The following is a 22,719-nucleotide window of genomic DNA, read 5'->3' on the forward strand; positions in this document are numbered from 1 at the left end:
GACATAAGAACAGCCATACTGGGTCAGACCAAAGGCCCATCTAGCCAATATCCTGTCTTCCGACAGTGGCCAATGCCAGGTGCTCCAGAGGGAATGAACAGAACAGATAATCACCAAGTGATCCATCCCCTGTCGCCCATTCCCAGCTTCTGGCAAACAGAGGCTAGGGACACCATCCCTGTCCATCCTGGCTAATAGCCGTTGATGGACCTATCATCCATGAACTTATCTAGTTAGAATAATAGAATATCAGGGTTGGAAGGGACCTCAGGAGGTCATCTAGTCCAACCTCCTCCTCATAATGTAGTCATTATGAATCTGATCCTGCCAGCAGTAATTCCACCCTTTGCCTCCACCACAAGCAATGCAGCTCCACTCAGCTCTCTGTTATGGGCTGGGCTTTAATGGTATAATTGAGCACTTAGTGGAATCTGTCAGTATTTAAAGTCCTACAGTTCAAACACAGGTGAAGAAGCTACTGCTGTACTTACTGTCCACAGTGTGCGCAGGGGATTGTTTGATTAGATGGAATAAGTGAGCAAGTTTGTTGAGGTATTCTGTGCTTCTGATAAGCAAGTTACTTTTCACTCCTGGAGCACCCACAATAAATATATACAGTTGGAATTTACTGGTGGCTGCCTTTGAAAGTGAATGAGACTCGTGCTCTGAGGTCATGTAGATACTTACCTATGCTGTATGTAGGTATGATATCTTGAATAGACAGGAATAGAATTAATACACTTTGGATGAGGTTGATGATGTAGGTGAAATAGACTTGAAAAGTAGCTAGCGTGACTTTTGCACCATTTGCGCAGTTATATGTATTGTATGCCAGTTCTGAGATTCAGCTTGTCTTCTAAAAGGAGGAAAGATTTCAAGTGTGAATGTCAGCTTATATAGTACAGGCATTGGGTCCTATTCTGCTTTTAGAGATCCAACACTGTCTTCATTGAAGTTATTTTGGATTTATATCAGTGTAAGTGAGAGCAGAATTTGGCCCATTCTTATTAAAACCTAGCATACCAAATAGTAAGCATTTTAAATCTTGGGACCTGATTCTCATTTGCACTAAGCCTTATTAGACCACTCTAGTAGTATAAAGAGGTCTTACATGAAAATGATATTCAAGCCCTCATTGTTTAAAACTATAAGTTGAGATTTTCAAAGCAATCTAATGAATTTAGACATAATAGAAGATATGTCAAAAGCCCCTAAATGTCTTTGAAAATCACTAATCATTTTCTTTTTTATTTGTTTGGGAAAGGGTGTGTTTTTGAAACATGAAGAGTGGCTCTATTTTTTAAAAAATCTCTCTTGTTCCACAAGTGTCTTTTGTTTTGGGCTCATGAAATTGGGGGCTGCCTTTTAAATAACTATGGTCATAAACTGGTTCCAGCTACAAACATGGGTCTGCCCATATTTTGTTAGCCTGTAGCCACATTAGGCTTTCTGTGTACTCATTTTTAGAACATAACCGGTTCAGATACAGAACTGGGCAGTTCTTGTTGCTACATTTCATACTTCAGTTGCAGCTTGACTGCAGCAAAACTGTTAATGGAGAAGAATTCTGTGAACATCCCGAGGATTTTATCTTTTCATTAACTCGCGGCCTGAGCTTGCTCCCATTGCAATCAGTGGCAAAACTTCAGTTGATTCCAGTGTTCTAGGACTGAGCGCTAACATCATTAAATTTTATATGAAACCAAATAGAGGCTCATCACTACAGCTCGTATCTGATCCTTAAACTGTTTGTTAGAGCTGGTCCAAATTTCAAGTAAAATACTTCATAAGAAACTTTTTCTGTTTTATGACCTGCTCTGCTGTTTATCTTTTAAGCGATGAATGGAATGAGCATTTATAGTGTGATCACAGGTACTGCTGAACTCTTATAACCAAACTTCTCACCTTACTTCTTTCAGTTAACCTGGGTCAAGCATCTTTTGAAGCGATGGCATCAATCATAAACAGACTCCACAAAAACTTAGAAGGAAACCAGGACCAGCATGGCCGAAACAACCTTCTCACTTCCTATATTTATTATGTTTTTCGTCTACCAAATACCTATCCCAATTCACCTTCACCAGGTATCTTCACTTCTTGTTTTTAAAACACATTTTATTGAGCAATTGGAATTGCGTTTGGTGAAAGAGCTTTGTTATACATAGCTGAATGTGAGAGAGAATATTGTTCCTTGTTTAGAACAGGTGCTAGCAACCATCCCTGGGGGGTTACATCTTGGTTGTTAGTCCACAGATGACTCAGTGGACCCATCTATACAAAGGATTTAATGGTACTTGCCTGCTTCGAAGGCTTAATCAGTTAATGTTTGTAAGGTGTGTTGAGTGTCAGATGGGCAGTGTTATATAACTGCAAAGCATACATAGCAGTAGATTTCTTTTTTGGGAGTAAATGTATTCTTTTGTGAATGTGCACATGAGCTCATATTCTCCAGATTGGACAGACTGGGCTTGACACAAATCTGGAGTGGAATTAATGTGACATTAAGCCATTTTTGTGACCCCCCCCCCCCCCCCCCCCCCCCCCAGGCGTGGGGCTGCCAAATATCAGCATGATTCCAAGCACAAGATAGAGCAGCATGAAGGCTGCTTTATCTTACACCAGTTGCCAACAGTCCCCAGGGGCCATTCCAATAGTCAGGGATCAGTGGACAGAATGGCGTTCTGACCATGCCCCCTTTTTCCCAGCCACATCCCCTATACTGGAGAGCCAGGTGTGGGGATGGCACAGGAGCTGCTACAGCTACCCTATGCCATCGGAGGAGGCCCCTGCTGCCCGGATCCACCAGGTATGCAGACGCTTTGCAGCAGCAGACTGGTGCAAAGCAGCCACTCTGTGGCCATGATTTATAACATTACAAGATGTTCTCTTGTGTGAAATTGTAGGTCCTGGTGGTTTGGGGGGATCCGTGCATTATGCTACTATGGCTCGATCAGCTGTCCGACCAGCAAGCCTTAATTTGAATCGCTCAAGGAGTCTTAGTAACAGCAATCCGGATATATCTGGGACTCCGACCTCACCAGATGATGAAGTACGGTCAATCATTGGAAGTAAGGTATGATTGCACAACTAAGGCTCCTAGGAAACTCCACATTTCTCTTCAATCTTAAAACAAATGAAGAAGGAACTTTAACGTGTTTGTCCTTTCAAAAATAAATCTGTATTCACTCATCCTTACTGATGACCCCTTCAGTGTCTTTCCCTATGCTGGGAAAGTAGCTGGCATCTTGCTCCCAGAACACATGCCACTGTTTCTATTTGACTTGCTAAAGACCCCTAAGAGGAGAGAGAAACAAGTACCAATCGGATATTACCCTGTCTCCTGACAAGTGTTCCCTGTAAAGACATGGTGGCTGAGAGGGCAGGATTCTTTTTTATTTTATATATATTCTCTGGCCCTCCTCTGGTATAAAGTGTCACAACCCCTCCCCACCAGTACCACCACCCTTCATTCTTCCAGCATGGATTATCTTGAAAGAACTTTTACCCCCAGTCCTTGAAAAATCAACTAATCAAGTTTGTTAGTAAAGTCACCCACCTGGGTCAGTTTGACATTTGTCAATCCTGTATTCAAAGAAAGGCAGGGGAGGCTTTGGTCTGAGACAGAGATGTCACTAATTTTTGAATGACTAAAAATGTAATTTTCTCACCAGACAGAAGACAAGATAAGTTCTGTTCGGTGAATCATTATTTAAAATAAATAAATAAAGCAAGGATTAAAAGATTTAAAAAAGTTTAAAGATCCACTTAGATGTCTCACTAATTAAACAACCTTGACCTTTTGTGAAACGCCCAGGGGAGCGATGTGCATGTGGAATTTACACAGGATATTAGACGCTTTCCATGTGCTGACTGAGTGAATAATGTGGCAATAGAAAATGGAAAGAGATTTTCTTCCAGATACATACTCTGTGCTTAAAAAGCTAATGTGTAGACTACTGTTAATGGAAATATTTCTTGCTAGTAGCTTGGTCAGCAGATACTAGGCTGGATATGAATATACAGAATCTAAGAAAAATAATTACATTTAAATCTATCAAATCCAATAGTCAAAATATAGATGTCTTCATAAAATGCTGAAAGTGGTACATAGGTGCAAAATACCATTTGTACATACCCAAATAATGATTTAAGCAAGTGGCCATCCTACTAAAGAGCCTTCACTTGAAAATAGGACCAATCATGAGAGGTGTTTTATTTTTAAAAAGCACCCATCATTTTGTTTGTTTCATTTAATTGTTTGGAATAAACCCTTATATTTGTTATCTGTTGTGTGGGTTATCTGGTAGATTCCATTTAAGCCATCACTGACTCATATTTCTGATTTTATTCTAAAAATCTTTAAGTTATCTCTCTTACAGTGTTTAAGGATTGCTTTGGATCAACATAATGCAGGAGGTTTTGGATCTGATACTAATCTCTGTCTTTCACTATTTTGGGATTCTTATTATTTTTGAAGCAAATTTGGCATCTGCCAAAAATAGCCTTTATACCATTTTGCCCTTGTAATAAAAATATGTAGATTTCCTAAATTGTTGGAAGTATGCTGGGGAAAAAAACAGAAAATATCCGTTTTTTGACTGCTATGAATATAATGCTTGAATATAATCCTGCTAGTGGATCTGCACAAGCAAGCGGATGCACCCACACAGATCCTCTTACAGGACTGGGACCTCAGTCATTGCCTGGAATTTAACCAAGTTGTATGTACTTCATATTTACTACTCCTTGAAAGGAGAGGAAACTCTCAATTCTATACATTGTGACAGGGGGAGGGGCTTCTACGCTTTCCAATATAAAGCAAAATTGGCTCCCACTCCTGTAAACACGTGAGTCCATGTGTCACTTGATCTACATTGCAGTCATTAGGACTGTGCATGTGAGCAAAGTTATGTGCTTAGGCGTTTGCAGGATCAAGACATGTGCTTAGCTTGACTCACTGCAAGTAGTCCCATTGACTTCTACTCAAAGTGTAAAATTACGCTTGTGCCTTTCCATGATCAGGGCTTTTCTTCATTTCTGCTGAATCATAATTCAGAACAGAACAACATTTTCCAGTTTGTGTTGTCTGTTTGTTACTGAGTCTGTTTGAGCAAAATTACAACAATGCTGTGCTCTCTCATACTGGATGGCTCAATAGCATAACCTCAAGGATAAATCTGGACTCAAGTTTGGTGTGAGTTTTTAATGGGTTGTGAGAAATGAATTGGTGGTCTGGATCCAGTTTGTAGTTGACAAAAGTCTCTATTTCAAAAACCACCATCATAGCTGGCATCTAAACTGCACCTTTTCTGGGCATCTAAGCAAAGTTGGCATGGAGATTGCAAAGTCCTCTCTCCCAGGTGAGGACTGAAGTTCATTTGAGAATGTTATGAGGAGCTATGTATGTAGTAATTATCCCATAAGATCTGATCCAAAGCCCCTTGGCGTTAATAGGCTCCCATCGCATTCAATAGTCTTTGAATCAAACTGATGATGTAAAACAGTTTCTGGAATGAGCTCAGTTTTGTCTGCTCCTACCTTTTCTTTAACTTTCTTGGGACTAATGAGTGGAAACATAATTCTTTTCCACCTGAAATGTTGTATGCATAGTCTCTTGGTGGAGGAGGATTTGGGGAACAAATTCCATATTAATTAGACGGGTGGTTTTTTTCTCCAACATATGAAAATATGAAAAAAAATTATCATGTTATGAAAAGCCTAATTTTTTTTTTCAAAATGTCATATCTCAAATACAGCTTTGGGTCTAGAAAAAACACCTTTTTTCCCATTTGGTCCTTATTGACATCGAGTGCCTAGCACTATTTTTTTCAGAATATTAGCGTTCTTTGCTGTGAACATGCAAATGTCTGAGAGCTCTTTTGATGTCTCTTCAGAGCTCATACATTTCTCAACAGGACTTGTGGGGTTTATGAACACTGTATGGCAAATAGCCTGGCTCAAGAAATATAGAAACCTCACAGACCATCTTTTGTGGTTCCCATCATCTATGAGCCAGATTTTGTTCTGCTACATCAGTATAAATCTAGAGTAACTCCACTGAAGTCACTGGATTTACTCAAGATGTAAGTAAGAGCAATATTTGGTCTCATAATGATTTTGGTGCATGGAGAGTACAAATACAACAGGTGTAGCCTGAACAGATGCTCTCATCAGTGTTAATGTTATGTTTGTGTGATTGAAAAATAATAAAAATAACCTTCGGGACTAAAATTTCTCAACACGTGCCTGAGAATTCAGGTTGCTTTAACAGTACTAATTGGTGACGTGTGTGTTAAACACATTTTGATTTCTTTTAAGGACTGCATATCTCTAAATTAGACTACTGTGTGGCATGCAACATGTAATATGTCTTTCCTTTCCCAACTGCTTTCTATTATATGCTCAGGGTTTAGACCGCTCCAATTCCTGGGTAAACACTGGTGGTCCCAAAGCTGCCCCATGGGGATCCAACCCCAGTCCAAGTGCAGAGTCAACACAGGTGGTGTCTACATTAGAGTTTTGGTTTTTTTGTTTTTGTTTTTTATTGGCTGATCTTTTCCTAAAGAACATCTCCCTTTAAGTGTATACTATAGTTTTGGTGGCTTGCTTTTTTCAATCTTTGAAAAGTTAGTGATTTTTATTTTTTATTTTAAAATTAGCACTTCTCCTCCTCCCTCCCACACTGCATGAAAACCCCAAAAATGCATAAACAGTGTCCCCTTCCTTTCATTTCAGTAGTTGCTGGTTTGTGAAATTTAGATGCTACAGCTCCTTTCCTTTGTTGTTGTTTTTTAACATTAGTTTCTACTTTAGGTGAAGCACATTTTTTAATGGGAACGTTGATCACAATTTTATGCCGCATCATCTTTGCTTTTTGTTTTATCGTCGTGAACCATTTTACCATTTTCATAAAGCATTTAGTATCCTTCATATTCCATTGATCCTTCCTTTTTAATGTGAATGTTTGAATGAGAGATAATTAAACCAAAACAAAGTACTGGAAGCAATGATTCATAAGATGCAGCTGTATCTGTTCTGTGTTGCAAAGTATGAAATTTGTAGTGGCTTACATAAGATGGGTTTCACTTATTTAACCCTGGTTGCCTGTTGCTTTACACTGCATGATTGTTTTGAACATACCTCTCAACTTTCCTTCCTTGTAAACTTAAATTTACCTCCCTCCCACACAAATCTAGTCTGAACTAACTTGCATTAAGGCAAGTTATTTCCATCAGAAGTGTTGAATCCAGAAATTGAGTTTATGGATAAAGTTGTGTGTGCTAAAAGAAAAAACCTCATGTAATTTTCTGATTCCCGGTACTAATAGGTGGGTCATTTTGGGGGGGGGAAGGGAGTGTCCACTCATATGGACTGGTAGATTGAGAGGTATGACACTGAATCATATAAAAATGTTACATTCCAGACATCTGCATGCTGACAGAATATAAGTATGGAAAAGTTTCATGCTTTGCAGCATTAAATGTCTTTGTGCATAAAAACATGCTTTTATTTAAAGAACATGTAAATCTTAAAAAAAAAAAACAAAAAAAAACACAACAATGCTTTTTATTGTTGTCACTCTGTTTGTTTAAACAGATGGCTAAGAGTTTGAGAGGGAGGGAAGGTGTAAAAACCTGTGAAATCTACTGTTAAACAGTATTTTGTAAATGTACATTGTCCTTGAGCTGCAGAAACCATCCCCAGCAAACTTTAATGTGCTGTCATCATTCATTCATCTCCACTCCGTAGGCTACAGATCGAAGTTGTAATCGTATGTCTTCGCACACAGAGACGTCAAGTTTCTTACAAACATTAACAGGACGGTTACCAACTAAAAAGGTAGATGTCAGTGAAGACAATTGATATCGTGGGGCATGGAGGTCGAGTCATTCTGAAACATGGTTGTCTATCTTTTATTTTGGCCTGATTTTCAGAGTTCATTGGGGAACTGCTTTTGCTGAGCACTTCTCTGTACTAGATCACTAGCAAATATAAAATGTCCTGACTCAGTGAATGAGGATGAGTAAAAATAGCAGGAGAGGCTTGTCTGATGAATGTTCCTGTTGCTTAGATGGAATTACTATAGGTTTTAAAAAAATATTAGTGCTGCTGTTGGATTATGTAAATGACTTGCTCTAATACAATGAATTAAAATGTGTTAGCTATTTAACACTGAGGGCCAGATTCTGACCTCACTTACATGAATGTAAATCCAGTGTAACTCTAGTGAAGTCAGGGTTTACTCTGGATTTATGCCCATTGAAAGGAGGTAAGAATCTACTCCTAAATAATGCCAGTGACACAAAATCTCTTGACTTTTTGAATAATAAAAACAACACCAGTGACTTCTACTAGTCTGTGATTTGTTCTTTCTGGGAATTGAAACTAAAGCAAGAAGGTGGCTGTTAGCACAATATGGTTTATTTTTCCCATATGTACCATTTTGCTAAAGTTCTTTCTCAAAATAAATATACAGTTGTGTACAAATTGCTTTATATGTCCCCTTTTTACTCCTTTTTACTTCAAGAATCTGACCAGGCAGAAAGGTAGATTTTTAAACTAATTTGAGCAACAAATATTTTGGGAGGGAAGAAAATTGTCAACACTTAAATTTTAATGTTGGACCAAAATGACGTGCTGTTTCTCACCTCACACATCATAGCAGCGCCCTATATTGTTATTGGGGGGATCCTTTAAGGGACATTGTCACTGCTGTTGCATTAACATTTATTATTTTGCTTATCCTCATTGTTCTCCATATTTTTCATGTGTTGTGCTTCCATTTTTCACGTGGATTGTGTTGCAAGCCAACCTGGGTACTAGGACTAACTTTGGATTTGAATCTGTTTAGCTTTTTCATGAAGAACTGGCCTTACAGTGGGTCGTCTGCAGTGGAAGCGTTCGGGAGGCAGCTTTACAGCAGGCGTGGTTCTTCTTCGAGCTTATGGTGAGCAAATTGGAAACCCATTAATTTTAGGATTAATCCAGGTTTTTAGTAAAACAGACACCACTGTTAATAGCATAATGCTTTCCACAAATGACCGTTACTAGTAATATATGTTTCCTGTAGGTGAAGAGTATGGTGCATCATTTGTATTTTGCTGACAAACTGGATGCTCCAAGGAAGAATCGTTTTCCGGAACGTTTTATGGATGACATATGTGCTCTGGTCAGCACAATTGCCAATGATATAGTCTCTCGGTTTCAGAAGGTAATGGCAAGCACTTAGCTGCATCCTGGCCAATTCTGCAGCTTGTTCCATCCAGGTGCATAGATCAGGGCCTTAATTTGAAACTGTTGTGTTACCATATATAACAGCGCTCTTTTCCTTGCATTTTCTCTTTTTGTTCTCCCGTTCAGGATACAGAAATGATTGAAAGGCTCAACACCAGTCTTGCATTTTTCCTCAATGATCTGCTGTCTATCATGGATAGAGGGTTTGTCTTTAGCCTTATTAAGGCCTGCTACAAACAGGTAAATGCAGAGAAATGTTATGTATTAGCTGGATACGGTGTCACACCACACTACTGTAACTTCCTTAGGACCAGCTGCGAAGCAGGAGCACAACATTCCATTATCAGCGTGACTTTAAAAAAAATTAGCTTGATGTGTCATTCAGCTTGTGTTTTAATGCTTCTACATCTCTGTGCCTGATTCCCTTCTCAGGTATACTGTCTAAATCAGGAGTTAGTCCACTAAGTTGATGGTTGTTGCCACCAGAGTAATGGAGGGGCTTGACTGCAAAATTTGGATCCATGATGTGTGGGGGTATTTGGATCTGGGCTTCAGGTTCATCTTTACTACAGATTGAAACATTCCATAGTAGATGGCCTGAACGATAATAGTATTTGAACTATGTTGCCTACTGTGTGACCGGGAGGGAAGGGCGGGAACCATTTTTATAGTGGGGGTGCTGAGACCCATTGAAGTAAACTGTAAACCCTGTATATAATGGAAACCACCTCAAGCCAGGGGGCGTGCCAGCACCCCTAGTTCCAGCACCTATGTGTGTGACTAGCCAGCCTGCTGATGTGTTTTCCTTGATCTTATTTGTGCAACTCCCTACTGAAATCAATAGGAGTTCAATATCGCATGTGAAGTAGATGGGACTTAATTTGTAATTGTAATTAGTGTGCCTGTTATGCAAATATTATATTGTTATAAGCATTGTCGGCTGTGGTAAATGTTAAATGTACAGTTCCACATGTGACTCTTGTAATTGAAACTACAGAGAAGTGTTGTGTGTCTTACTGCTGTTTAATGACAGCTAAAGCATTATAAAACCCTTTAATCTAGTCTTTCCTGCTGTATAACATGGTGATGGAGGATATGTCAGAAGTCACATGCTGCATTTGTGTGCTGCATTACTATTAACTGTATAATTTGTGTTGTTCTTGCCAGGTGTCTTCAAAGCTTTATTCCTTACCAAATCCAAGTATCCTTGTATCCTTGAGGCTGGACTTCCTCCGCATTATCTGCAGCCATGAGCACTACGTCACCCTGAATTTACCCTGTAGCCTACTCACGCCACCTGCATCTCCCTCACCGTCTGTGTCTTCGGCAACTTCTCAGGTAGGCAAAGTAGCAAAGGCCACGTGGAAATTCAAGCTGAGCTTTGTTCTCTGGCTTTAAGATTAAGCTTGATAGGTTTATGGAGGGGATGGTTTGATGGGATAAAGTGATTTTAGTCAATAGGTCAATAACGTGCCATTGCTGGTAATTAGTAACAATGGTCAATGATGGGATATTAAAAGTTACTACAGAGAACTTTTTCCAGAGGGTCTGGCTAGAGAATCTTACCCGCATGCTCGGGGTTCAGCTGATCGCCATATTTGGGGTCAGGAAGGAATTTTCCTCCAGGGTAGATTGGCAGAGGCCCTGGAGGTTTTTCGCCTTCCTCTGCAGCATGGGGCAGGGGTCGCTTGCTGGAGGATTCTCAGCGATTTGAAGTCTTTAAATCATGATTTGGGGACTTCAACAGCTGAGTCAAGGGAGAGAATTCTTCCAGGAGTGGGTGGGTCAGCTTTTGTGGCCCGCATCATGCGGGAGGTCAGACTAGATGATCATAATGGTCCCTTCTGACCTTAGAGTCTATGAGTAAATCTCAGAGACAGGTGTGTCACACACATGTTCAGGTTCCTTTCCTGCTAATGCCTCTTTGATCACTTATTTAAAAAATACGGGCAATGCAGGTAGAGTGGCTTAGAGGGGCCTATGGGCAGCACACTTGGCATTACTCCTTGTAGCTAAGTTACCCATATTAGGATTGCCATAATGAAAGCTTAAAGTGCGTCTCTGAAACCCTAAACTTTTAGCCATAATGTGTAAGCAGAACGTTTTCCTTTGAAGCGAAGAACAGTAGGCTTTTATTCAGACTTGTGCTGATCATCTGTGATGATTAAAATAACCAAGGTCCATTTATTATCATTTTGTAACGCATCATTCTACTACCTTTTCCCATCCTGTGCAAAAGAGTGAATGTGCAAAAAATAGTCATTACTCAGCAAACACGTTGCCTTGCTCAGTAGCCCTGCTCTTGCTCATCAGATTAACTGTTTTCTCATCCTCTGGTTTGTAATGCATATACTTAACTAAGAAGGGAACAAAAGTAAAATGCATCTACTCTGAATTATTGAAGGGTTAATTAAGTTACATGTAACATAAGTAGATATGTAGCCAAAAAATGAGTGAAATAGTGGCTGACATGAGATTTTATTGAATCTGGACAGGGCTTGTCCTGTATTTCATAAGCTGTATCTTTCTGTGTCTCAGTGGCTCATTACACAACTTTTAATGCTTGGGTTTTTCAACAGAGTTCTGGATTCTCTACAAATGTCCAAGACCAGAAGATTGCAAATATGTTTGAATTGTCTGTGCCTTTCCGCCAGCAGCATTACTTGGCAGGGCTTGTGTTAACAGAGCTGGCTGTCATTTTAGATCCTGATGCTGAAGGGTGAGTTTTTAACTTTTTCCCAAGAGGTTACTGTAATCTAAGTAGATGGTGGATCGCAAGCAAACTACTGCCATGAACAGAGTTAATTTACATGTATAATCTGAGAGGAGAGTGGGAGTAGAAAACAAGTCCTCCAGCCCGAGAATCCTCCCTGCCTACTTGTTCTATCCCCTTTCCTATCTCTTAACCCCGACTCTCCAATCCCGTTTACAGGCACATTCTCCTAGCTGAGAATGAGGGGATGAGAGTCTCCCATTGGAGCTTTCAATGGTACTCTTCAATTGGCTGTGGAATCTGCAGAAAGTAGCTTTTTTGCAGCAGTAGCAAGAACATAATTTTCAAGAGTAAGAAAATGTCTGCTGATGTTGGGTTTAGGTATAGTAGCACCTTTCATCTTAGGATCTCAAAGTACTTTATACATATAAATTAAGCCTCACAACTCCCCTGTAAGACCAGTAAATATAGTTTACTACAGATGGATAAAGTGAAACATAGAATATTTTAAAGTTGTTTATCAAGGTTATGCAGCAAGAAATTTTCAGAGTTTGGAATACTGCCTGTAATAGGTCCGTGCCGGGGCTCGACCTTCCTGGGCGGGAGGGGAGCCACACCGACTCACTACTGCTGGAAGTAAACAGCCAGTTAGTTCAGAAGCTCCTGTCCTCCGGTGCAGGGGCGGAGCAAAACCGACAGCTAGCTCAGGGCTCAGGCCCTCAGACAGGGGCTGAGCACGCGACCGTGAGTTCAGGGCTCAGGCCCGCTGGTGCAGGAGCTGAGCAGACAACTGTTAGTTCGGGGCTCAGGCCCTCTGGTGCAGGGGCTGAGCAGAGCAAAGGTAAAGAGCCCAGGCCCTGGGTCAGGGCGGGCACACACAGTTATAGCTCAGGCCCTCTGGTGCAGGGGCTGAGCGGGCAAACAGTTAAAGAGCCCAGGCCCTGGATCAGGGCGGGGCACACACAGTGATAGCTCAGGCCCTTGGTTGCAGGGGCTGAGCAAGCAGGCAAACGGCTGGGGTACGCCCAGGATCCTATAGCTGAGCGTTGGGTGAGGGGGAAGCCTGCCACCTGTGAGCGGGGGTGACAGGGGGGAACGCAGGCCCACCCACTCCACTGCGTTCCAGCCCGGGGCCCTAGCAGCGGTTACTACCGCTGCTGGTCAGTGGGGTATCCTGCCCGAAACACACTGACATTGACTCACATTCGTCTGCAGCCTGACCGGGGTCGGCTATCCCCGGGCTACTTCCAGGTTCCCCCTCAGGGCCTACCTCGTTCGTCGCACCGGGCTCGGGCCAGTCCAGCTGCATGGGCTCCTCTCGGCCAGGGCTTGGTGGCAGGTCCGGTAGCTCCGTCGGGAAATCAGGCCAACTGCACTCGGGCGGCTCCTCCGGGTAGCAGCGGGGGCGGAGGGGTTCTGGTGCAGTCTCGCCTTCAGGGTTAGTGTGGGGGGATTCCAAGGGTTCCTCCCAGCGACGGGAGCGGACGGGCTCCGGCGGCTTCTCCTCGTAGTGGGCCCGGGGCAGCTCTGGCCAGTTAGGGTCCTGGCCTCGGGCCTCGGAGGTCTCCCGGCCGGGAGCTCCTGGCCGCACGTCTGCTCCCTGTGGTGGCTGGTGGCTGACTGAGCTCTGGCGGCCGGCCTTTATACTTCCTCTCCCGCCCCTTGACTTCCGGGGGGCGGGAACAGGCGGCAGTGGCTCCACCCACTCCGGTGCTTGCAAGGGTGCTCCCTCTTCTGGGCAGGAGGGGAGCCACACCGACTCACTACACTGCCCAGTAATCATAGAATCATAGGACTGGAAGAGACCTCTAGAGGTCATCTAGTCCAATCCGCTACACTCAATACAGGACTAAGTATTATCTAGACCATTCCTGAAAGAATCATAGAATATCAGGGTTGGAAGGGACCTCAGGAGGTCATCTAGTCCAAGCCCCTGCTCAAATCATCCCAGCCAGGGCTTTGTCAAGCCTGACCTTAAAAACCTCTAAGGAAGGAGATTCCACCTCCTCCCTAGGTGCTTCACCAATCTCCTAGTCAAAAAGTTTTTCCTAATATCCAACCTAAACCTCCCTCAGTGCAACTTGAGACCATTACACCTTGTTCTATCATCTGGTACCACTGAGAACAGTCTAGATCCATCCTCTTTGGAACTCCCTTTCAGGTAGTTGAAAGCAGCTATCAAATCTCCCCTCATTCTTCTCTTCTGCAGTCTAAATAATCCCAGTTCCCTCAGTCTCTCCTCATAAGTCATGTGCTCCAGGCCCCTAATCATTTTTGTTGCTCTCCGCTGGACTCTTTCCAATTTTTCTACATCCTTCTTGTAGTGTGGGGCCCAAAACTAGACACAGGACTCCAGATGAGGCCTCACCAATGCCGAATAGAGGGGAATGATCACGTCCTTCGATCTGCTGGCAATGCCCCTACTTATACAGCCCAAAATGCCGCTAGCCTTCTTGGCAACAAGGGCACACTGTTGACTCATATCCAACTTCTGGTTCACTGTTGACTCATATCCAGCTTCTTGTAACACCTAGGTCCTTTTTTGCAGAACTCCTGCCTAGTCCCTAAGTGCAGGACTCTGCATTTGTTGATCCTCATCAGATTTCTTTTGGCCCAATCCTCTAATTTGTCTGGGTCCCTCTGTATCCAAGGAGGAGGGAGAAGAATTGTTCCCCTTAACCTCTGAGGGTAGGACAAGAAGCAATGGGTTTAAATTGCAGCAAGGGAGGTTTAGGTTGGACATTAGGAAAAACTTCCTAATTGTCAGGTGTTTGTCTAACCTGCTTTTAAAAATCTCCAATGATGGAGATTCCACAACTTCCCTAGACAACTTATTCCAGTGCTTAACCACCCTGACAGTTAGGAAGTTTTTCCTAATGTCCAACCTAAATCTCCCTTGCTGCAATTTAATCCCATTGCTTCTTGTCCTATCCTCAGAGGTTCAGGGGAACAATTCTTCTCCCTCCTCCTTGTAACAACCTTTTATGTACTTGAAAACTGTTATCATGTCCCCTCTCAGTCTTCTCTTTTCCAGACTAAACAAATCCAATACTTTCAGTCTTCCCTCATAAGTAAGGCTGTGGGTTTGTCATGGAGGTCACGGATTCTGTGACTTTCTGTGACCTCCGAGACTTCTGCAGCGGCCAGTGCGCCTGGCTCCGGGGCAGCTCAGACAGCCCCTGCGCCAGGCACACCGGCCGTTGCTGGGGCAGTCTCAGGCCATCACAGCAGCAGCAGAGTTTGGGTAAGGAAGGGAGCAGAGGGTTGGGACACTGGACGGGATGAGGCGGGCTCTGGGCGGCGCTAACCTTGGGGCTCCCTGGAAGCGGCGACATCCCCCTTTCTCAGTTGCTATGCGGAGGCATGGCCAGGCATCTCTGCACGCTGCCTCTGCCCACAGCGCTGGCTTTGCAGCTCCCATTGGCCCAGGTACAAAGGGTACTTTTACATAGCAGAACACATTCCACACGTACCACCTATCTTCATAAGATTCACGCACTGGTGCTCTGACAATCAAACCGCTCCTACTCCCGCGCCTCTTCCATTAATACTCGACTACCTTTTAGGGCTTAAACTATCTGGACTCTCCCCCAGTTCCATCAACGTTGCAATTACGGCATTCCACCACTCTCCTGTGGAGAGTGTTAAGGGCCATAGCCTCAGATGATGTAAATTGGCGTAGCTCTGTTGACATCAGTGGAGTACACTAATTACACCAGTTGTGGGTTTGACCTGTAAGACATTTCCTGATTTGAACAGCTTATCAGTGCAGGACTTAAGACTACGCTAATCATTAAAAAGTTATCTATTTCAGCCACAGTACTCTGGAATAATTTAGAATTATTCCCAGATGCGTTGCCCTGCAGTGGGAAAGGATTAAAGGATGCATAGCTAACTGCTTTTATATAGGAAATTCATGGGTTCTCCTCTGAGCTCTGTACATGACATAAAGTTATTGAAACTTAGACTTGTTTAACTTGTTTGTTCCATTATCCTGTCTGTTGTATGCAAGCTGTTGGCATTCAATTGTACTATACGTGTTTTCCATGGAATAACTTCATAATTCATGTACAGAAAAGACTTAGTAATACCTTTTAAATGTATTATTACTATTATTGTTTGCCATATATTGTGTTAGTGTTCGAAGGCTGGGGTCTCATTGTGCCAGGAGCTATACAAACATACAATCAATGCCCTGCTCCAAGGAGATTACAATCTAAAAGACAAGGCGTAACAGGTGGATGAGACAACTAGTGTGCTGTGGTGACAGAAGAAGAAAGTCCAAACAAATCAAGTCCTGGGTGGATTGTCTTAGCACATAATGTCTTCTTTGTTGGTGATGTTGCTCATTGTCTAAGGGCCAGATTCTGATCCCCTTACTCAAGTTGGGTAGCACCTTCCTCCTTGAAGAGTCCTATTGACTCAGTGGAATTGTGGAGGAAGGTACGTACTATTGAACACAAATAAGGGAATCAGAATCTGGCCCTCAATGTCTGGGACAGCTCCCAATTAAACAAAGAACATATAATACAACTGTGCAACACCTGAATATAGGGTAAATCTAGGACTGAGATGGCAAAGAGACCAGCTGTGGGCAGCGAGGTCTGCTTAATGCAAGCTCAGCTAGCAAGACTAATAGATCTTCTTCGTTATTCTCTGATATGGCTCGGAAATATCAGCTCCCATCTCCTTCATGCCAACTATGGAAAGTGGTGGTGGAGCGGAGATAAAGTTTGATTGTGTTGCATAAGCTGGGTAACACTGTGATCTCCAAGGCAGTTTTTCCTTCAGCTTTTACTAACAGGACATAAAGGCAGTTACTTTACAATTATAGCAAAGAGCTTTTTTCTAATCGTGGTTTGTAATTTCCTGACACTTTAAGTGTTTCCTCCCTAGTTGTGTTAGGTCCCAGTGACACTGCACATATAACCAAGCTGGAAGACCCTGTTACAATGCAGTTATTCTATAAGCTACCAGGGGTAACACCCCTAAGTATGTTCTTGTAACTTGTTTAAAAATGTGGACAATCCAAGGTTTATCTACAAATGGTAGCCTTTTGTAACCAGGTCCACTGACTTTGTAATAGCTGTAGAGTATATGGTGCCTGAAATACCTAGGTCACTTTAAGACCTAAGGGTCAAATCCTGGGGGCCATGTAATACAAAGATGTGGAGCATGGAAACTTTCCTGCTTCATGGATTGGATCAAAGGACCTTGAGGAGGGTCAAGCTTGTTGCCTATAGACGACAGAGAGGTTCTGCATCTGCTCTGCAGGCAGTTGTTATAGAGCTACCCAAGGGTTTTTCCTATTTCTTTCCTTTTCACTAAGGCCACAGAGGTTGCCAAAGTGTGTTGAAGGAAGGGACCAGAGTGGGGCTCTCCTGAGGTTCAAAGAAAAAAATAACTTACATATTGGAAAAGGAATGTGTTGCTGGTGACCTGCAAAAGGGGAAAACAATTATACTGTGTCCTCTTTTGCATCTTTACAGTGAATAAAAAAGGCCAGAAAGGTTCTTTTGCTCTTGTTTTTCCTGTTTGTTTGGGGAATCTTTTAATTAGAAAGATCAGGAATATGTACCCTTATCTTCCTGTTCTTCTTTGAGTGCTGGTCCTTATGTGTATTCCGCACAGGGGCTGCGCATGCACGCCATGCTCCTGAGTCTGGAAATTCCAACAAGCCGTGTCCGTTGGCCCGCACTTGCACAGTAGTTCCCCTTGTGCTCCAGACTGAGGATATTAGAGGCAGTGTGAGCTGACGCCTCCTCAGTTCCTTCTTACCACTGCATGGCCTGAAAAGGAATCCCTGTGTCCACCGATTTCTCCAGCTTTTATCATACTTTGTAAATAATTTATAACTGCATTGCTGTCCAAGCCACACACCTTCCAGGGGCCCAAAACTCCTTAGTAGGCAACCTGAGCAAGCACTTCTCTGCAGCTCACAAGTGGGAGATACACAGCTCTATCCTGAGCAAGATAGTTGCTCATTGGGGAGCACCTCAATAGGATCTCTTCCCAAATGAACAGGAAGCTTCCTCTGTATTGCCCCAGAGGAGCTAAGGGTTGTGGTTCCCAGGGCAGTGTTTTTCTGTGGACGTGCAATCTCAGACATGCCTTCCCTCCTATTTGCCTGTTACAAAGGTCTTGAGAAAGATCTGTCAGGACTGGCCCAGACAGTTTTGTTTCACAGAGCTCCTGAGGATGTCAATCTGTCCTCCTTCCAGGATCCACCCCTTCCCGAATCTCCTTACTCAAGAAGGGGTCAGAATCAGAGACCCCAATCCAGAACTACTCCACCTAATGGCCTGGTGTTTGGATGGGCATCAGAACTAGGATGCTCTTGCTTAGCATCCATCCAAGCTATTCTTTCTCAATGTAGAGAAGACTCAACTAGAACCTGCTGCCTAGCTAAATGGAGACGTTTTTCTACTTGGGTTCAGCATAAGCAGCTGTCTCCAAATTCTGGAAGTATCCCAGTTGTTTTAGATTACCTTCCGTTTTTAAAACATTCACGTCTTTCCATTTGCTCTCACTGCGGGTCCATCTAGCAGTGATCAGTGCCTTCCTTCCGCTAGTAGATGGACATTCCATCTTTACTCACCCTATTACAGTGAGATTTATGAAAAGCGTAGTTAGGACCTTTTCACCAATTGTCAAACCTACACCTCAGTGGGACCTCAGTTCGTACTATCAGCACTCCCTGGGCCACCATTTGAACCCTGGGCAAGAAGTTCCATGTCCCACCTGTCCATGAAGATTGCATTCTGAGTGGCTGTTACCTCAGCCGGAAGGGTGAGTGAGATGTGAGCCCTCATGGCAGACCAACCATATACTCGGTTTCAGAGTAGCTGCCGTGTTAGTCTGTATCCGCAAAAAGAACAGGAGTGTGACGGGTTGGATCACAGAAACCCCCTTGGGAGCTGCCACCCGATGTGCAAAGACTACCCCTGCTTCTGTTTTCCCTGCCAGCTCAGGACTCCAGCACCCTGTCTTGCTGAGCCAGACACTCCTGTTTGGCTCCAGACACAGATCCAGGGTCTGAATCACTTGTCCCAAAGCTGCAAGTTTACCTGAAAACAGCTCGCAGTAGCGTGCTTGTCTTTAGCACTCAGATGCCCAACTCCCAATGGGGTCTAAACCCAGATAAATCTGTTTTACCCTGTATAAAGCTTATGCAGGGCAAACTCATAAATTGTTCGCCCTCTATAACACTGATAGAGAGATATGCACAGTTGTTTGCTCCCCCAGGTATTAATACATACTCTGAGTAAATTACTAAATAAAAAGTGATTTTATTAAATACAGACAGTAGGATTTAAGTGGTTCAAAGTAGTAACAGACAGAACAAAGTAAGTCACCAAGCAAAATAAAATAAAATGCGCAGATCTATGCCTAATCAAACTGAATACAGATAATTTCCTCACCAGTTCCAGAGTGCTCCCTTTTACAGGCTAAGCTCCTTTTAGCCTGGGTCCAGCAATCACTCACACCCCCTGTAGTTACTGTCCTTTGTTTCAGTCTCCTTCAAGTATCCTCGGGGGAGGGGGGGGGTTTGAGAGGCTCCTTCTTTAGCCAGCTGAAGACAAAATGGAGGGGTCTCCCACAGGTTTAAGTAGACTCTCTCTTGTGGGTGGAGACCTCCCTCCTATGCAAAGCCCAGCTCCAAGATGGAGTTTTGGAGTCACCTGGGCAAGTCACATGCCCCTGCGTGACTCAGTCTTTGCAGGCCAACGCCATTGTCCACATGGCATCTTGCATGTCTCCAGGAAGACTTCTCATGTGGATTGGAGCATTCCAAGATGCATTGTTCCCTAAGTGTCTCCTGATCAGGTACTTAACCTGGCAAATTCCTTCCTAAAGAAGCTGACCAAATGCCTCACAAAGCTTACTTAGAAATCAGGCAAGCATACAGCCCATATTCTTAACCTCGAGTAGAAAATGATATATATGTACAAATAGGATGAATAGATATAGTAGACCATAACCCTTACGGAGATATGTTACATGGCACAGGCAGCACAAAACATATTCCAGTTATGTCATACATACATTTATAAGCACCCCCTCCCCATAAAGCCTTATGGGGTACACTGTCACAAGGAGTACTTGTGGCACCTTAGAAACTAACAAATTTATTTGAGCATAAGCTTTCGTGGGCTACATCCATGCATCCGAAGAAGTGGGATGTAGCCCACGAAAGCTTATGCTCAAATAAATTTGTTAGTCTCTAAGGTGCCACAAGTACTCCTGTTCTTCTTTCAACCATATACTGTTTTTCACAAGGAAAAGGTCTCTTTTCGATAACCTCCCCAAGGTTCTTCTGGAATTCCGTGTCACTTACCTGTTTTCTTCCCAAAACCCTATGTCTCTGCTGAGGAGAGAGAACCTCATTCCCTTGACATCAGACATACCTTAGCATTCTACTTGCAGAGAACCAAATCTATCCGAAAGTCTCCTAGGCCATTTCTTGACCTAGCGGAAAGGTCGTGAGGACCAGCTATATCCTCTCAGAGAATCTTTAAATAGATTTCTGGATGCATCATTGTCTGCAATCAATTAGCATATATTGCTTCACCTGACGGGGGAAGGGCACATTCCACCAGAGCTCAAGCTGCCTCTACAGCATCACTGCAGGAAGAACGGTTACTGGATGTATGCAGAGCGGCTATCTGGAATTCCAATTGCACATTCACAAAATAGTACGTGCTATCGTTCAAGCCTCCGATGCAGATGCAGTCCTTTGGACGTCTTTCTTGCCAGCTTCCTCACACTCTTCTCCAGTCTGAAGACTTCTTGTCAGTCACCCATGTGTGGAATACATATAGGGACCAGCACTTGAAGAAGAAATGGAGGTTACTTACCTGTAACTGGAAGTTCTTCAAGATGTGTGGTCCCTATCTGGGTTCCACTACCTACCCTCCATCCCCTCTGCTTCGGATCTTTCTGGATTCACTGTAAGAAAAGAAACTGGAGAGGCATTGGCCTGCACCACTTCTTATGCCCTCAGTCTGGAGCACAAAGAGAACTACTGTGTATGGGTGGGCCACCAGACACTGCTTGTTAGAATTCCTGGGCTCCGGCACATGGTACCCATGTGCCCCCACATGTGGAATACAGATCGGGACCACACATCTCAAAGACTTTCCAGTTTCAAGTTAGCAAGCACCTTTTTTTTTTTTTGCTAGATGACTCCTTGGAGGACCAGAGAACTGGGGAAAAGTTTTTTTCAGCTGAAGAGGCAGGCATGTTCAAATCTCGTATAAAGAAATTTTTTATCCTAAGGTGCTTGTCAGAAGTTTCAGTTAAATAGGTATTAGTAAAAACCAAAGTTTTAAACAGTCTAACTAAACTAAAAACCCTGACCCTTCTTAGGTTCCTTTCTTTTGTGTCTTGTGATGTTGTGATCCCATTAGTTCTCCAGTTGTAAATTTGTGAGATTCTACAAACAAGACCTGATCCATCAAACGTAGCATAAGTAGATTTCTTCAATAGAAGGATTCTGGGGCATTCACATTGTATCAGTTCTGAAGGACCTGCAGACCTGTATGTCAGTGAAGGAGTTTTTCTCATTTACATTCTTTGTGCTACAGTTAAAATTACTACTTAGCTGCCAGTGAATTCATAAAAGCCAGTCTCCAAAATGAGTCTGAGATTTAGAAATATTGCATAATGATATGTGTATATGCATGCCAGGTGAAAAATAAAAACCAGGATTTTTTTAAAGGTACTTAGTTACAAAGTATTGTTTGCTTTCAAGATATTAACCAATCCCTGTGACTCAACTCTCTTTTAACAGTTTGTTTGGATTGCATAAGAAGGTCATCAATATGGTACACAATTTACTGTCCAGTCACGACTCCGATCCACGGTACTCTGACCCACAGGTAAAGGCCCGGGTGGCTATGCTGTATCTACCTCTGATTGGCGTGATCATGGAAACCGTGCCTCAGCTATATGATTTTACAGGTATTTTGTGCACCAGGCTTTGCATATATGTTGAATTACTCCCAACTTTTGAGCGCATTAAGTCAGTGCTGTTGGAGTGAGCAACCAAACTGTTGTGGTGGTGTTGCTATTTTCAAAGTATAATATTTATTTATTATTTGTATTACCATAGTGACCAAGAGCCCTAGTCAAGGACCAGGATCCATTGTACTAGGTGCTATACCAAGAGAATAAAAGAACGATTCCAGCTTAAAATCTACGTATAAAACTAAAGACCACTGGTGGCTACAGAAAGGTGGCCGGGAGTGTAGGAAACAATGAGACAATATTGATTGGCAAGATAGCTAGTGAGCACAGTAAGCTACCAGCTGCAAAATGTATGCTTAAAATTGCCTTGCATAAAAGCTGCATTTGTCCACTTGTTTGCACAAAACCAGTAATTCATTGTGCATGTGTCCTTTTGCCCATGTGGATGCAGAATTTTACCGCATGCAAATTTTGCAGGCACAATTTATTTTATTTAGACTAATAAAAGAAGCGGTGTCTATCTAGACACCCTAAGCCTCTCTGATACGTATTTAAAAATACATCCAATCAAAGAGACAACAGCCCCATATATGTAACAATAGTACCAACAGACAGCACCAAAAAACCAAAATCCCATGTTCCTTTACACATTACCTGATGTTTTCTTCTTCAGCAGCTCTCCTACGGTTTGCCAGACAAGAGTGTCCTGAAGGGCGAAATGTTTGGGCTATTTCAGACCAGGGTGGGGAAGCTGGATATGAAATAGTCTGGCATATAGCTAGAGCCCTATCAAATTCACAGTC

The 22,719-nt window shown here is 42.9% G+C and overlaps 1 protein-coding gene across 9 annotated transcripts in view; it reads left to right on the forward strand.

Annotated features, from left to right (window-relative positions):
- Positions 1-22,719, forward strand: part of DOCK7 (dedicator of cytokinesis 7) — a 155,845-nt gene that overhangs the window by 95,094 nt on the left and 38,032 nt on the right. For 6 of the 9 annotated variants that reach the window (XR_004646968.1, XM_034780462.1, XM_034780463.1 and 3 more), the window contains 10 exons: positions 1,920-2,084; positions 2,904-3,073; positions 6,407-6,499; positions 7,750-7,839; positions 8,852-8,947; positions 9,071-9,211; positions 9,361-9,474; positions 10,402-10,572; positions 11,814-11,953; positions 21,741-21,910. Coding sequence is in view for 8 of the 9 variants with exons in the window: in XM_034780462.1 (XP_034636353.1) it covers positions 1,920-2,084; positions 2,904-3,073; positions 6,407-6,499; positions 7,750-7,839; positions 8,852-8,947; positions 9,071-9,211; positions 9,361-9,474; positions 10,402-10,572; positions 11,814-11,953; positions 21,741-21,910 (1,350 nt within the window). In the remaining variant the exon portion in view is untranslated. The remainder of the gene's footprint in view (positions 1-1,919; positions 2,085-2,903; positions 3,074-6,406; positions 6,500-7,749; positions 7,840-8,851; positions 8,948-9,070; positions 9,212-9,360; positions 9,475-10,401; positions 10,573-11,813; positions 11,954-21,740; positions 21,911-22,719) is intronic. The other 3 variants (XM_034780466.1, XM_034780467.1, XM_034780469.1) reach the window with 1 other exon arrangement.

Source organism: Trachemys scripta, chromosome 8, assembly GCF_013100865.1.
Source record: "Trachemys scripta elegans isolate TJP31775 chromosome 8, CAS_Tse_1.0, whole genome shotgun sequence".
NCBI lineage: Eukaryota > Metazoa > Chordata > Testudines > Emydidae > Trachemys > Trachemys scripta.